The sequence below is a fragment of the Pantherophis guttatus genome, chromosome 6, assembly GCF_059756535.1.
Source record: "Pantherophis guttatus breed Tessera chromosome 6, ASM5975653v1, whole genome shotgun sequence".
Taxonomy (NCBI): domain Eukaryota; kingdom Metazoa; phylum Chordata; class Lepidosauria; order Squamata; family Colubridae; genus Pantherophis; species Pantherophis guttatus.
The window spans coordinates 55,529,289-55,547,254 of record NC_142068.1 but is presented as its reverse complement, the minus strand read 5'-3'; the positions used below and the strand labels follow the sequence as shown (position 1 = coordinate 55,547,254).

Below are 17,966 nucleotides of genomic sequence, written 5' to 3'. Positions count from 1 at the left end.
TTGTCATTTAAGGTAAGATTTTTTGAATCCTTTCATGAGGGCAGCTGTTTACTCTTCAATGTATAGAACAATTTTAAAATATTTTTCTTTACACCATAGCTCACAGGGAGTCAACAACTGTGGATTTAAAGTATTTTCTCTGAAATTCAGCACAGTCATTTTGAGAACTGTCATAGTGGAGAAAGGAGACAAAGACTTGGTATCTTACCTTTCAGGACTAATTGGCACATTAACAGTAGTGAAATACCACATTGTTGCCTTTTATTTCTTTCACAAAATAACATTCCATTCTTATTTTCTGTATAACAGAACAGTAACAATTCATCTAAAGCATTTCCAAACTTGACCAAAATATATGTTTTATACATGGAAATGACACATAAACACACATTTTACAAAACTATAGAAAGTGTCTGTTTAAAATACAAACCATCTGCTGATAACATTAGAAAAGGCACAGAGATTAAGTTTACAAACAGGATGTTATGTGTACCACACTACATAAATGTTTGATACTTACATGGTCTAACATTTGTTGGTTTTTTATTTTCACAACTAAGGCCATAAGCCGTGGGCTTATTTCAACACTGAGAGAACACTGTTACAGGAGTTGATAGGTTGCAATATAGACCATTATGTATTAAGAACCAGAATGTTACCTGCCTCCCATTTGTCAAGCTAGTCAGTCTTGAAATCTCTAATCTTGCTTTGCATATTCTTCAAAAGCACAATATGTTGCAGACTCTCACTCAAGGAAAGGTGTTAATCCATTTCAATCTGCTGATATCCAAAGTCCGTGGACTTTAAAAGCAAAGTCTGTGAATAGACTTGGTATGAATTTCATTTTGTCCAGACACCATTAAAAGCCAGGTGTGTCCTATAATTTTGTAATTTGCAAAAACAAAACAAACTAGAAAAATAAAACTTTTAACATGAAGTGTCTGCCAGATACTTTATTTACTCTAGTACAAGTCTATTAGGGAATATACCTGTCTGGTCTTCCTTTTTAATAACCAAATAGCATTTTTACAAAGCAAGTCTCATGGGAGTTTGAAGTGCTGATAGTTTTGTTTCTACTTTAAATAGGCACATTTATAACAGATTTATCCAGAAGTATGCAGAGATTAATAATGCAACATGAGGATTCATCTTGACTTCAGAAATTGGCCGATCTGCTATAGCCATTCCATTTTTATCTTTGGATCTGAAGCAAGATTTGGGATAAAAAAACAACAACTCTAGATTAATTAGTTATCAGTCTTGTTTCTTCATTAGCAGAAAACATTAGGGAAAACATTAGCAGAAAAACTAAACACTTCATGAAGAGATAAAGCATGCCAAATTTTACAGAAATTGGTATAAAGATTTTGAGGCTATGTTCCTTGAAAAAAACTTTTTTTTAATGTCCTAGTACTGGATGTTGTTTCGTGACATGTTCAAATTTATAGCATCAGTAGCTTTGTTGGAAAGAATCATCCAAATTGAATTTTGAATAGGTAGGGAATATAAATCAAAGAACTTGTAAATAATTTTCTTTTTATATGGAAAGGTTCATTGCTTGGAAATTGGCTAGGTCAGGTACTTGACATGAAGAAAATATTAAACCATAAACCATGCAGCAGCCTAGGATGAAAGATTGAATAACAACGAGGCACAGCTCATAGAATATCTGCTATAACTAAAGATTTCCCAAAGCTATAATTGGGTCCTACAGTCCAGGATCGTGGAAACAACAATTCCTTTCATGTAAATGACAAAAAGGCTTCCTGCATCATCATTGTTTGCAGCATGTTGAAGCTCCAGATCAAGACTTGACTCTCCATCCCAGGGAAATAACAACTCTGTTCTGAATTATCACATTTCAACTGGGATCTGGAGCTTGTCTCAACCTCATACACACACTACTTCAAACTTACATAAGCAAGAATTATTCTTTCTATATAATTCCGAATATGATGAATGGTCATTTGAAGCTATTACAAAGCTATTTGATAATGCAGTAGACAATGTTTAAATGAGGATAAGACACCAGATTTGGGCAAGTTAGATGAGGTTTAAAAACAATGTTCAGTGGAATGCTATTAGTAGCAATGTAAAATTAAGAGGAATTATTAAATTCCTCTTAATAATTAATAATTAAATAATTAAATGCTGTATATCAAACTTCTCTTTCCCAAATGCCACATAGTTTTGCAATGAAATTGATTCTCTATTAACCAGATAAAGTTTTGTTCACTCTACATCATTCTGAATTAGGTTAAGTGTAAGAATAGTTTGAAGTAGTAGTTAATTTGAAAAGTGCAAAGTATTATATAAATATCTTTAAATAGACAATCTGGTAATTTATAATTGCTAGTTTCAGGCACTCATTGCTGCAATGAATTAAATGAAAATGTATAATAAGGGAAACGTTTGAATTAATATTGGATCTAGATAGAGATGTATACATTTACAAAATGCATAATGTTAAACACCAAGTTTTAACAAAATCTTCTAATATTTTTTTTCATAAGGCAATGGATTATCTTGATCAACGGCAATAAATAACTATACCTTTGGTTTCATTTTGTTTTACAAGTTCACAATTAAAAGAGCAGTACAATTAAAACTTTTTGATGAGATGGGTCATTGAACTACCAATACCAGCTTTTAAATATTATTCATCACTCTCACGTTCTTCATTATCATCATCTAATGGATCTGGTTGGATGCTGTTCTGGGTATACATTTTGGTTTTATAATGACAGTTTTGATCCATAAGTATTGCCTACAAAAGAACATAGTTATTATTATATTACCAAAGCATTGCATTGTTTTATGTAACAACAGAAGACTTCAAAATTAGTTATCACTTAAGTATATAGCACATAAGATTAATTTTCAAAAGTTCAATCTATTTGCCTGTTTTAGACCAGTGTAACTAGTGTTTAGCTTTAAATATAAAACACTTAAAGCAGCTGTCCTATTTACTAAACACAATAATACAAAACAGATTGATCCAATGGTTTGTGAATTAATCCCAACTAAAGCTGGAATTAAAAAGTACTTTTATCTGTAATTTTAAAAAATGTATCTTAACTTAAGATACTATTTCAGCTATCTGGATAACATCCAAAATATGGGGAGTTTAGTCAACTACCAGGGAACAGCAGCTGAAAATACAGAAGACAGCTATCTCTAGTGTGGAATTATCCAGATAACTCACAGAATAACATTATTCTTTAGTTAGTTAGTTAGGCTAGTGAGTTAGTATTAGCTTTTTATCCTGCTTTATTCAAATAACTTAAGATGACAGACATACTTAAGACTCCTTCTCCCTCCCATTTTCTCAGAGCAACAACCCTATGAGGTGGTTTGGACTGAGAGTGACCTGTCCAGAGTAATCCAGCAGCTTTCATGCCTAAGGCAGGACTAGAACTCAATAGTCTCCTAATTAAAAATGTATTTTAGAGAAAAGTAAATGACAGAACAACTTTGTTAATGTATTTAAAAGCAGTCATGATTGTTTTGTTGCAGAAAATGTAACCATGGAAGACATGGTACAAAATTGTTCTATATTGACTCTGGAGAAGAACAAGCAACAGCTCTGTGCTTACCATTTTTTCTTCCTTGGCAGGTGGACTGCGTAGAAAAAAACACAGGGGAGCATAGAGGATATCAATAATTCCTATAATTGTCATGAGCCATGGGAATCCAATTGACTTTGCAATAGCACCACCAACAGATGGACCTTTGGAAATACAAATTGTGTAACCAAAAGAAAAAGCTGAGCACCATCAATAAGGAAAAAAAAAAGACATGATCTAAAACATTGGGCCACTTCATGTCTAACCCTAAGTCAAGGGGTACACAAGTAGGCCAATTCAAACTTCCTGGCTGGTCTCAATTGGCTCCTCCTACAAAAATGATAAGGCAGTTACCTATGTTTCTATTTAATTGACGTTATGTACAAACCTGGATGACAGGTTTCATCTATCATGGTGCAAACTGAAGCCAGGCTTGTTTGGGAATGCCACGAGATCCCAGTTGGCATATAAAGATAAACAAGCCATAGATTGGTTCCAGACTTTAGCCACCCTGAACAGAAAGAGGACCTGTACAGGAATGATTGACAATGTGCACCAACACATTTGTTCATAAGGTGTATTGATAGGCAGGATACTCTGAAAGTATGATTAGATATTTAAAATGTGAACATTATACTAAATGTTCTGATTGCTTGAAATGCTTAGTATAATGTCCTTGCTTCGTTGCCGTAGTTCTCATTCTTTCAAGAAATTTAAGAGTTAAAAAGGGAAATCAGTTTGTTCTCGCCCTAACCTATCATTTTTGTTATCAAGCTATTTTTCTGTAGCTTTCTTTCAGAAAGTTTAAACAGCATAAGTGGAGATCTGAAGGCCCCAGGCCCAGAGTGCCCCTCTTGACTTTCATGCAGGCCTTGGGACTTCTCCCAATGACTAAAAATAGATAGCATGATTCCCTAGCATTGTGCAGTAAGAAAGGCAAAAAGAATAGCTTGGGTAAGCCCTAGAACAGGGGTGTCAAACTCACATCATCACGGCATCGTCACATGATGTATCGCAACTTTTCCCCTCTGCAAAACTGGGCATGGGCGTGGCCAGTGTGTGATGCATCCACCCAGCAGGCCGCGAGTTTGACACCCCTGCCCTAGAATAACCTTTAAGCATCTCTTCAGCTGGAGAGTCAAATAGCCTTCAATTGCAAACCCTTATGGAGGTGGAGGCGGGTTAATATAAAATAGTGCAAGGATCTTCTGCAACAGTGTTTTAATGTTAAGTGCATTTCAAATAAACAGATTAAGTCCTTACCTAAAGCAAAACCCATACAAAAGGCAACATCTGCAATTGCATAAACGCTCCCATAGACAGAAACATGGCGCAGATCAACAAGGTAACCCATAATAGGCATCAGTGAAGAATCCACCATCCCTAATTATAACACCAAAAAAAGTATTTTAATCATGATGTCCAATTTATCTCCAAATTTCTACATACAAAATGGCTGGAAATAATTTCTGAAGGAAGTAGGTATGTGGACAAGTGCCCAGTTTTACTGAATTTACTACAGAATTTTTAAACCGACAGGCATTTCAACAATAACAAAAACATATTCCTTTCAACACAATGCAATCAAAATTTGAAATAGGTTGTGCTTTGTTTCCAAAAACTGGAACAATGACATAAAAAAGGGTAAGATCTTAATAAGAAATTTTGCTCCAAATGTCACATTTGCTTTATTATACATGTGTTTGCCCTTCTAAATTGGGATTACTTTTCACAGAGAGGAACAGCCCAGTTCCGCCTAGTCTATAAAAGCATCATATCACTCTTACAAACTTTGTTATGGTATCAGGTATAAAATCAATGGGTTATGATAATCAGTTATGATATTTCAGATCTGAAATTAGGAACACTTTTTAATAATCATGAATCCACCATCTACCTTATTATTCCAATATCAAAGTTCAGTTGATATTATTCAATATCAAAGTGTATAGCTGAGTACTAAACATATAAGTTTAGATTTCATATAATTATGTATCCTGCTACGATGCAAAATTTAAATTGTCTTAATACAAGTTGTCTTAATACAAGTATATGATCTTCAGCTGAATGGTTATACTGTAATATAATGTATTATACTAATGTGCAGTTTTTTCTTGCCATAAACTTTCCTTAAATCTCCTTATAGATTTGACCTGGCAGGCAGACAGATATATCAATCCACTAGAAGAGATATTCCACTCTATAGCTATTACAGCTGGGCTGCTAGAAATTAATCAAACCTTCTGCCATAACAAGGGTGAAATCCAGCAGGTTCTGGAGAACCGGTAGTGGAAACTTTGAGCAGTTCGGAGAACTGGCAAATACCACCTCTGGCTGGCCCCAGAATGGGATGGGAATGGAGATTTTGCAATATCCTTCTCCCAGGAATGGGGAGGGAATGGAGATTTTGCAGTATCCTTCCCCTGGAGTGGAGTGAGAATGGAGATTTTGCAGTATCCTTCCCCTGCCATGTCCATCAAGCCATGCCCACTAAGCCACACCATGCTGAAGCCACGCCCACAGAAGTAAAAAAAATTGGATTTCACCACTATGCCATAATATATAAATACAGCATTTCAAAACAAGAACTCTCCTGTTGCTGATAAAGATGGTGCTAACTAATATAAAGAAACATTCACCTTCATCTGCAAAAGCCTATATATGAAAGGCAATTTTCTGTGAAAGATTCATCCAAAATGTTTAGCCCTTTCTATGTTTATTGGCAAAATGTTCACAAAATACGTTCTGCTACCTTGTGATAGTGTATAAAAAATAGGACCTTGGACTAAATTTAAAACTGATAAATTATATGCTAGAATTAGTTATCCCTGATAAACTAAAGGCAATTTATTAGAATATAATCAATCCAGTAGTATTTACTAATGTCAAAATATTGTACATGTTCTCTATCCCGTAAAGACTCTTTATATGCTACAGAACGACATATGTATATCTAATTATTGTACCATCTGTTATATCTGTTATGATACAATAAAATATGTTTAATTTTCTTGCTGGCAGCACAGTCTACCAACATTGCATTGAGACAGAATAGGTTTTCTTATTTGTCTTATGTATTGATAATCACTGCTGACTGTACTTCTTTTGTAGATTGCAAAATATTTGCTTTTTGAAAGGAAGCAGCAGTAAAGCATTATCTTTTCCTACTATGAACACTAATTAACTCTATTGGGGGTTTTTTTATGTGTATATTTTTAAAAACAATAGCCAAGCCACAAATTTCCATGTATTTACAATGGCTAATGTATATTGTTGTAAACAATCTTTTTAGAATGTTGGACTCTTAACTGTTACTTATTGTTGTTAGTAATGAAAATGTGATAAAGTTCTTTATGTTAAAGCCATCATATTTCAAAAATATACATACATCTCTTGAATTCAGAGTCCAGGCAGGCAGGAGATCTAAATTACTAATTGATGTCACATGTTGCAACTTAGTTAAAATCTGAGATATAGAGTAGTCTATCTGGGATCATGAACCAATCCCATAAATCCTGGTGAGCTACTGTATTTTTTGCACTTTTTCATACTTTGCACTTACTGTATTTTTCACACACTTCCCCCCCCAAAAAAAAACAGTGAGTGGAAATGTCTGTGAGTCTTATAGAGCAAATATTGCAGTAGGGGGGAGGGGGATTGGTGCTGCCATTTGTCACTGCTGGGGCATGCTGGAGCCTTCATTGCCAAGCAGCTGATTGGCGGTTGGCCTCCCGGAATACCGACGATCGACTGTTCTATCAACACTGCCTATCTCTGCCGATTGCCGTTCAGCTGTTCTAGGCAGTGATAGGTGGCAATAGGCGGTGGCAATCGTTGACTAGAACAGCTGATCGTCAGTATTCCAGGAGGCCGATCCAACCGCCAATCAGCTGCTTGGCAGCAAAGGCTCCAGCATTCCTCTGCAGTGGCAGCAGTTCAGCTCAGTTGACTGGTAATGGGCGCAAGGAGAGGAGCCCTGATGAGCCACGTGCTGGGGATGCAATAACATGCTGAAGCTGACCAAGGCTGTTTGCTGTTTGCTGCAAGGACACTAGCCAAATGAATACCTGATGGATGCTGGGAGACAGAGACAGATTTTTTTTCTTGTTTTTCTCCTCTAAAGCTAATGTGCGTCTTATGGTCCATTGCGTCTTATACTGTGAAAAACACAGTATTTTCTATATTACCGCTTCTACCACTGTCCAACCGAAACATAAAGTGTACCTCAAGTACCTCCCCTTTTTTCACAGAATTGTGCATATAAACAGTTGGATACATCTTTTCACAGGAAAGTATTGTCCCCTTTCATATTCATTGAAGGTAATTGTGATAGAAATCAGAATCTACAGGATATAACTTATATTGTTCTACTGATCGTTATCTAAGAGAGAAGATTCTATGTAACACATCAAATAACAGAATGTAGCATTGCAATATCCTCTAAACCAGAGTTTCTCAACCTTGGCCACTTGAAGCTGTGTGGACTTCAACACCCAGAATTCTGCAGCCAGAATTTTTTTTTTTTTTTTTTTGCTTACCAATGGCAAAGCCAACTCCAAAATTTGGTGCTATAAGTCCATATATATTTTTAGCAAATGGTACCTGGAAGTAAAAGAAACAAAATGAAGTATAAAAGTTTTTCATTAGATGAGCAGACAATTTCCATCAGCTTGAGGGCTATGCTAGTTTTGCATGACACATGCCTCTTAACATTTCCAAACACAACTTTTTGGCACCACCTATTTGGTAGAGCCCCAAAAAGCAAAGGGGTGAGACGTATTTCCAAGATCCCTGCATTAAATTAAGATTATTAAGATTAAATGTACACCTATGTTTGTTATAAGATTCAAATAGTATGTGGATAATGTTTTAGTTTTAAAGACAGTGCATAGATTTTAGTGACACTAGTTACCCATACAAAGTCTTCAGCTATGATAATGGGAGCATGAGTAAATGGAATTTATTCAATAGAATTCAAGTCTAACTGGTTGTTTTTATACATGAGAAAGCAACATCATTTTAAAAATTGGTAGCATTACATTAAAAGATAGGGAAACATTAAGGCTCAAAAAAATGCAAACTAAAAATGTTAATGAAAGCAAGATTTCTAAATGTTGCTGAAACAAATTAAAATAATAATAGAATGAAGAGGGCATAGCTCATTTTTTATAATTATTTTTCTCCTGAATGAGGGTAACAGAATGAAATGGCTGCAATTTGAGATGTAAAAAAATATTTCACTGGAAATTCTGTAATCATTTGTTTGCCCAGATAAAAAATGCATGACAAAATATATAGTAGATATAGATATAGTAATGAATATTACATGTGAATAGCAGTATTTATATATTTTAAAGATTATATCTTTAAATGGATTTACAGCCAGGAATGTGCATTTTAAAAATGTGCACTAGGAAAATATACACAGGAAAAAGGAGTGCTAGAGGATCTACATTGGAAAAATATGGAAAAATATTGGACAATTTATTCAAGTGCATAATTGTTATGTATATTAGGGGGAATATTCCAGTTTGTTTTAAAAAAAACCCGTAACAATAATTTTTAAACCACAATTTTTCACCTTATAAAATGTGTGAACCGAGCTGCTACAGTTTGTTCAATAATACATCATTAAAACAAATCACAGTTGAAAGTAAGAAGCTAAATTAAACTCAAATTTTAAAGCTCCCCCCTCCCCAATTTTAATGAGCTACAGGTAGTCGTCAACTTACAACAATTCATGTAGTGACCATTTGAAGTTACAATGGCACTGAGAAAAGTGACTTATGACCATTTTTCACATTTGTGACTGGTGCAGTATCCCCATGGTCACATGATTAAAATTCAACTGCTTGGCAACTGACTCATATTTTGACGGTTGCATGTGATCACCTTTTGTGACTTTCTGACAAGCAAAGTCAAGAGGGAAGCCAGATTCACTTAACAAATGTATTATTAAGTGAACAACAAAAGTCATTTAACAACAGTCTCACTTAGAATGAAATGGCTCAGATGTGATCATTAGTCAAGGACTACCTGTATTTTGATCTGACTAAATACAGGATGTTGCTTCCTACTTCACTGTTACACACAACAAAAGAACAAAATAGAACAAAATTGAATTTTTTGCAGTAACAACTTTTACTCACACACAAAATGCTTATTCCCACTATTATCATCCCAATTAGGGCACAAAACCACCTATGAAAGAAGAAACAGTATCTTTTAGCCATCCAGAAACACAGAAACCAAATGTATTTTCCTGAAGTAATATATGGTAGCTAACAGCACTATACGACTTTAAAATAAGATTACTTATTATTATGAATGCATCAGGATGTTTTCACTAAGAATTAAGAAACACCAAGCATTTAGAAAATGTTGTCTGTTAATTCAGAGTTTAAACTTAGCCTACCTTCCCATTTTGTGTGCAAGGCTCCCAAAAAGATTTGTTCCAATCAGATAAGAGATGCTGGCTGGAATGAAAGCAACGCCTGAAAAATATGAACGAGTGTCTTATCAACATTGCTTTCAGTGAAGCATAGGAAAAACTAATACCTTCAGACACAGCCAATTTTATTAGAACATATCTAATGAAGGTCCACGGTCTGAACCAAATAAAATAAAATACCCTTTAATATCCGGGTTACCTCAAGCCTTTTATAATCTCAAACAAGACAATCTATCAGATTTAAACTATAATTATATTTTCAAAAGCGTTCTTATAAATTCGTGTTTTTCTGTAGGTGAAGGAATATATGCAGCTCTAGAACAAAGAAATAAGACATATTAAGTGTCAATAAATTTTGTTAAAAGGTGAATTAAATTGAAAAGTAACAAAAACTAATAACTGATTTTTTTTTTCTAGAATTAGATCATAAATTACTCTACATTTAGAAATCCAAGTTTATAAAATACAAAATAATTAATGGAGAATATGGTTATCAGTCCATTGTTGCTATATAATGCAACTGAATACTTGTTACTGGCAACAAGAAAGATTATTATTCTATGGATCACATCCTGCTTGTAGCATTACCTATTCATTTATTGTAAACAGAATACTGGACTTGACAGGTCTTTGGTCTGAATCAGCAGGATTTTCTTTAGTAACCCTGTTAGATCAGGTCAAGTTTTGTTTTATTAAACGGGTACTTTTTGGGACATGCCCAGATACTATATCTGTGATGGCAAACCTATGGCACACGTGCCACAGGTGGCACACAGAGCCATATCGATGGGCACGTGAGCTCAGCTCCCTGGGCACACCAAAAGTAGGGAAACAGACTGTTTCGGAGGGCCTGGAGCGAGTGGGGAAGGGCCATTTTTTGCTCTCCCTAGGCTCCTAGAAAGGCTCTGGAGCCTGAGGAGAGCAAAAAATAGGCCTTCCAGTCCTACTGTAAGTCAGCAAACGGCCAGTTTCTGGCCTCCGGAGGGCCACCAGGGGGTGGGGGAAGGCCGTTTTCGCCCTCCCAGGCTCCTAGAAAGCCTCTGGAGCCTGGGGAGGGTGAAAAACAGGCCTACTGGGCCCATCATGCTATCGCGTGCCAAAAGCGAATGGAACGCAAGGGGGTCGCATACATGCATGGGGGAGCCGGGGCGCATAGAATTATGGGTGTGGGAACATGCACGCACGACCCCCCCACGCTCCCCCTGCTTTTGGCACATGATGGCAAAAAGGTTAGCTTGTTCTTGTTGTCCTGTAACAGACATTGGTATTCCCCAACTTAGAGGTAATATGTGTTTAATGCTTGATAGAGCTGCCTCCAAATTACTTTTAAAGCCATGCAAGTCAGTGACTGTCACTTTGTCTTATGGTAACAAACCCCACATGTTAATTATGCATTCTATTAAAAGGTACCGTAACTTCTTATTCCTATTCTAAATCTCATCCCAAACAGCTGGTCCCTGGTCCTAATGTTTTGAGAGAGGGAGAAAAATTATTTCTGTTCTCAATAAAAGATTAGAGATCAATAAATTAGATAGGGTAAAAGTAAATGAGAGAGCAGACAAAAAAGAAATAGAAACCCAGATGACACCTGTGTAAATGGAAAACGGGGAAGGAGGGGGAAAAAGGAAAAAGTGTTACTATATAAATGTACATTTATGATATTTGTGGAATCAGTAAAATAGAAAAGAAATTGAAAAGAAAGTATATATAAATAAAAAATGGGGGTTGCTCGGGTACCACTTTGGAAAATATTGAATTGAAAATGAATACAACAATGGAGAGAGAATGGAAAGAGGAATAAAGGGATAGATTGGAGTGGAGAAGAGAGGAAGGAGAGAAAGGAACATAAGAAAGGGAAAAGGAGAGGAAGAAAGGGAGGGGAAATAAGAGTAGGAGAGAAGGTTAGAAAGGGAGGAAGAAGGGAGGAGTGGGGGAAAGGAAGGGGAAGGAGAGGAGGGGAAGGAGAGGAGGAAAGAAGAAAGTAGAAAAGGATAGAAGAAGGGAGAAGGGAAAGAGAGGAGAAGGAGAAGGATTGTGGTAAAATAAGGGAGATGAGAAGAGCAACCCCAAGTATACTCAAATTTTTTAGGATGAAGAATGAACTAATATGAAAGTTAAAAGAGAATATATATGATTAACAATGGATAAGAGACCGTACATTTAAGACATGTTTATGAGAAATAAAAATTCAAAAATTCAAAAAAAATATTTCTGTTCTCTTTCTACATGTTATGTATGATTTCATACATATCATTCATATCCTTTTTCTGTTGCCTTTTTTTTCTAAACAAAGACTCCTAAAAGTTTTAGCCTTTCTCACAGGGAAGATGTTCTGAGTTTTGGTTACCCTCTTTTACACTTTTTTCTTCTATTTTTTTTTTCTTTTCTGAAATGGTGACCAATACACAGTATTTCAGATGCAACATACCATACATTTGCAAAATATTTTTTTCTTTTATTTATTGTTTGTTTTTTAAAATACCAAGATATACAATTATAATAAATTTAAATTGAACAATCTATACAAATAAAAATGATAAAAAAACCAAAAGGGGGGAAAAGAGGCAGAAGAAACTGAACATATTCCACTTTATATATTACAGCTAGTCACTGGTTTGCAAGTATACCATGTTGTGTTATAATCAGATACAAAATATTGTTGCAATAACATCTATACCAAAAAAAACCCACCTTGCTTCATCTTTAGTTTAGAATAATCAATATTGCCTTTTCAAGAATGGATATGATGCAAACCCTTGGTAGCTGGAATATTAGCACTTTTCCAATTTCTCAATATTATTCTTTTAGTCACCTTATCGTGCATATTCCTCACATCAAGAATTCACTGAACCATATCATATAGTCAATTACTCAATTAAGATATAGCTTGTGTGCAGCAGCTTTGAAAAAGTCAAATCCTTTTTATAATGATGCCTAGTATAGAACTGCTTTTTATTGCATGCAGTCAACATCTTAATTGAGTGATTAATTAAGGAGAGACCTGTGAACCCACAAACTATTTCTGACTATTACAGATATCTACACTTCAATTGAATCAGATTTGTTCTTTGCATTCCTCATATTTCTGAAATTGGAAAGAGCACTTTGACATCTGACCTATCGTCCACTGCCAGATCTGTCCTTAAGGCTAATTGTTCCAAATATCTGAAATTCCCATTTTGGAAAAGCCAAATTGTGAATCTGTTTAGTTTTGGGCAAGGGATAGGTTGAAAGACTTTGGTTCTGATTCTGAGTTGGCCTTTTTATTAAGCTATCTTCTGTGACCCTGAGAACTATAGTCAATTTATATTCTATCTGTATATCTAAGGGTTTTGGAGTCCCAAGGTGCATCATTTCATATATGTCTATGAAGATTCTCAATCATCCAGGTCTTGGTTGTCCAAAAGTGCTTTTTCAAAAATGCAACTGGACTTTCTTGACTTTTTCTTTGAAAATGTTTCACTTCTCATCACAAAAAAATATATTCCTCCTTCTTCTTCATCCCAAGCTTCTGGGATGAGAAGCAAAATATTTTCAAAGAAAAAAATCAAGAAAATCCAGTTGCCTTTCATACACCTAACCTGACCTATATTTATCACTTAATTGATCACTTACCCATTTAAAGAATTCATTCTGGATTTCTTCACAATCACTCTTGGTACTGTGAACAGTTTGGTTCATCTACTAATAGTTTGACCAGATCAATACCACTGATTAATAAATTTAAATTTTCTGTTCCCAAATAGACCCTTAAAGGATTTAGTTCCCTCCACTTAGAAAACTAGCCTTTTATTCCAAATTTTTGTTTTCTATTTTCTAAATAGCAATCCATAAACTGGTAGATCCTCTTATTTCAACACTAAGTTTACTAAAGAGTCCAGTTGAGTAATATTAGCATATGTGCTGCAGAACGGATAGGAAACAGTAACTATAATGCTATTACATTTGGCATCTATGCAAGTAAGAAACTATCCCCTTCACTCTGTAATAACAATATCACAGAGTTAGTTTCCCTTTACATACCTTTCAAGCTAATGGAGTTTTGGAAAGCGATTACATGGCAATAGCACTTAAACGTATATACCACTCCACAGTACTTTATAGCACTCTCTGAGTAGTTTACAAATGTCAGCATATTGCCCCCAAGAATTGGAGCCCTCATTTTACTGACTTTAGAAGGATGGAAGGCTGAGTCAACCTTGAGTCAGTCAGGATCGAACTCCAGGCTGTGGACAGAGTTAGCCTGCAATACTGTATTCTAACCACTACACTACCAAATGGACTATGGTCTCTATTTGTCTGTATAACCTTTTGAACACTGAACAAACTAGAACCATGTTTGATGTATGTTAAATGAGAATTCAGGGGAAAAAAGGTTGAAGAAGAAAATAGGCTAGTTCAGGTGAGAGGAAAAAAGTCCAAAGAAAATTCATCCAGTTTTTTCTATGGGAGAAGCTCTTAGGCAGCACTTGGAATGTTGCTGACTGTTCTATTCTAAACCATTTTAGTCACATGGCCCAGAATAGAGCTATTATTCAGAAGTTGGGATATATTGGTGTACATAATTTGGCAAATATAATTAAATATTATCTATTTCTAATGGGACATTCCAATGCTCAGAAAACCTCTACTGAGTAAAGCTTTTATGCACCTGTAGCATAAGTTATGTAGCATCTCTACTGTTCTCTTTATAAGGAATGTGTACAGTACATCATGGACAATCAGCCACAGTTAGGTTCTTGCCTTAGCGAAACATGTTCCATGTATAGGGAAGGCTTTCATTTTCGTGGATCATCAACAGTAGCTCAGTCACCAAAATGAAGCAGCATGACCGGTCCCCTATCCTAAGCATGGGATTGCAAAGCATTGTAAAAGGCACTGCTTTTACTCACAAATTTATCCACAAATATCTGCTTTCGTTAGGCATCTGATGAACCAAGGCAATCCTTTGAAATTCTGCACAGCCTCATGCTTTCCAATGCATAATGCATAAGGTACTACAAGTTGGATAATCATTCTATTAGCTAAATACAGACCTCAAAAATAAAAACTGAACATCAATGATTAACAATTCTGAGAAGGCAATCACACACACTTAGGATCAAAAATAAAATAGTTAAAGATTTTGCTGCAATTTACCCAGTTGCCATTTGCTTGAACACATTGTCTCCATCATCCAAATGGGTAAAGCTGGTTCCAGCATAGCAATTGCCATATTTGCAAAACATATTGCTCCTTGAAAAGAGATGAAAAATAGATTTCTGGAATTATTTCACTTAAATTCTAATCAATAGGTGGAAAGAGCTATGCTGACATGAACAAATGCAGTTTGAAGAGTTGGTTGTCAAATGTACAACAATGATTATATTTCAATTGGTAGCATGGGGGGGGGGAAAACATTTAATCCTGTAATTTCATAGAAGTTCCACTTTTCCAAAAATGAGACAATAAGCAGTACATTATGTCAAAAGACATGGAGTGCAATGTGTTATGATGTTTAGAAAATGTTTTAAATCTAGCAGAGATAATGCACAACTTTTAATACAAATAGTTTTGCTATTACTGACTCAGTAATATTTTGTTTTAACAAAATGTGTATTTCTATGTAATATTTTCATTTTTCAGATTGAAATTTTATTCAATACAACACTTGAGAAGGAGCACAAGAAGGAAACCAAAAAAATCAAGTCTTGTGGATTACTTATCACAAAATAAAACACATTCCCTACAAGTAAATTCAAATATACTGTACCAAGTGTGCTGCTATTTCTGATAGAATTTCTCTTACAGCACATTATGGATTAATATGGAGTAATTATTGAATTTTTACATGAAAATCCTCAGATTCTATAACTTGGTCTTATGCCACTCATGCACTGAATGACTTTTAAAGCAGTTTAAACCATTTTTATAAAAATAAAAACTTACCAGTAACTGCAAACTCAGCTTGTGATGACTTTTAAACCTTTACACTTTGTCTAGTATTTCTTAGCTATGCAGAAATTATTTTGCCCAAGAAAGGCTCTCTTATCACACAGTTCAGCAATAAAATGACCACTGCTGTCATTCTTTGTTCAAATATGCCACATTGTATTAGGCTGTCTATTTAAGGTATCTAAAACCTTGATGTGCTCTCACCTATATGCCTATGGGCAAAGAACAAGAATCCAGTTCGTTTCTTGCAAAGATGATGATGTTGTACCAAAGATATTAGAACTTGGGAAAAAAAATCTTTGCTTTTTCAAGTTTTGATATCTTCTTGCAGAAAAATAGCACTGTCCTGTGAGACTGCAAAACTCTCACAAGATTTTATAATGTAAGCCATTTTTATTTTTATAAATTTGTTTAAAACAATGTTAATATAAAATGATGTGAATGACAAGTTCTCTGACATTGTGTTATACCATAAGGCAAGGATGGCCAGTGACCGTTGCCACATTTAAGAGTCCTCAATTTTCTCCTTTTTTTAGTACTTTTATTTGCTTTATAACTTATAGAGATCAACATAAACAATTTTAATAAAAATATGTAGGAAGCTATTGTATCATTTACTCCATCACAGGAGCATTAACTGAGAACCAATTCTAAAGAAAAATATTTGACATAAACACAGCTTCAAACATTCAAAGATCTGCAAATGTAATTTAAAATGCTATACATTAAATGCTATACATGGACATACTAAGCACATTTTTGTGGAAGGGAAATGAAGCATCATCTGTGCTACCATAGTCTCTCCAATTAATTTAATTCAATGTCTTACAAAGTTCTGTACACACACACACACACACACACACACACATACACACACAAGCTCAATCAGATAATGTTGAATGATTATAAGCAACTTGATAAATATCTGATATAGCTAGAATTAAGCTTTCTTGTTCACTCAAGTAATAAATTTAATCCCTGAGTACATATCTGAAGAATTTTCATTTCATAATGTTTGTTATCTCTGAATATAGGCTCATGCAGTGGTGGGATTCAGCCAGTTCGCACCACTTCGGAAGAACCGGTTGTTAACTTTCTGAGCAGTTTGGCAAATTGGTTGTTGGAAGAAATCATTAGGGCAGAGAACCGGTTGTTAAATTACTTGAATCCTACCACTGTGCTAATGCATCTATCTGAGTTATCCAATTCTCTCATATTGCGCTATTTCTATAAAGATAAAGCTATTCAAGAGAAAATAACACTATAGTTCAGTCTAAATTAGAAGAAAATTGAAAATAAAACTTTATGTTTAATGTACAAACATGAATCCACTTGGGGAAACAGTTGGTTTCATTCTAGTCTCAAATACCTCATTTCTTCCCACAGAACAGGAGAAACAGAATCTAGTTTTCCCTAGAATAAATATGGTTTAAGAGGAATGTAGTTTGCTAAACAAACCCGAAAACAATCCACAAGTGGAGGTTTGCTTGATTTAACAATCAACTTTGAAGCAAAATGCTTCATACATAATCAAATTATAAAGCTACTAAAAAGAGAACCAAACACCAGGAGGAGAGAATTGTGGCATTGCCACATTGCCCTCATGCTTCAATGATTTACAACTTGGTATTAAATAGTTACATTTTTTGACAAGTGATTATTATTTAAAATAACTCTAAGAGTAATTATTACCATGCAATATAATTCCCTTCCCAGGGATTACCACCCAAAAGTGCAGGAAAGAATCAATTAATTGGTCCTGGACAAATAAGGTAGGACTGCTTCTTCAAGTTAATCATCAGCAAACAGAAACTCAGATACTTTAGTTGTGTAGATGAAGCTAGTATTTGTGTGACAAGGTTGAACAAAAGAAAAAGGGAAAGCAATTGAAAATATAAACAAGATAGAAGGAAATCACTGGAAAGTTCTTGGAAGAGCTATGAATTATTATGGGGGTATAGGCATCAGTTCATATATTCAATCAGAGGTTTAACCCATCCCAGTTGTGCATATCT

At 34.9% G+C, this 17,966-nt stretch overlaps 1 protein-coding gene across 2 annotated transcripts in view; it reads right to left on the bottom strand.

The window, feature by feature from the left end:
- Positions 1–239: 239 nt before the first annotated feature.
- Positions 240–17,966, bottom strand: part of SLC18A2 (solute carrier family 18 member A2) — a 37,690-nt gene continuing 19,963 nt past the window's right edge. For both annotated transcript variants that reach the window (XM_034440229.2, XM_034440230.3), the window contains exons 10-16: positions 15,157–15,252; positions 9,982–10,060; positions 9,716–9,767; positions 8,105–8,168; positions 4,830–4,949; positions 3,597–3,730; positions 240–2,767 (exon numbers count right to left, since the gene is read on the bottom strand). In XM_034440229.2, coding sequence (XP_034296120.1) covers positions 2,657–2,767; positions 3,597–3,730; positions 4,830–4,949; positions 8,105–8,168; positions 9,716–9,767; positions 9,982–10,060; positions 15,157–15,252 — 656 coding nt within the window. In that variant the 3' untranslated portion in view covers positions 240–2,656. The remainder of the gene's footprint in view (positions 2,768–3,596; positions 3,731–4,829; positions 4,950–8,104; positions 8,169–9,715; positions 9,768–9,981; positions 10,061–15,156; positions 15,253–17,966) is intronic.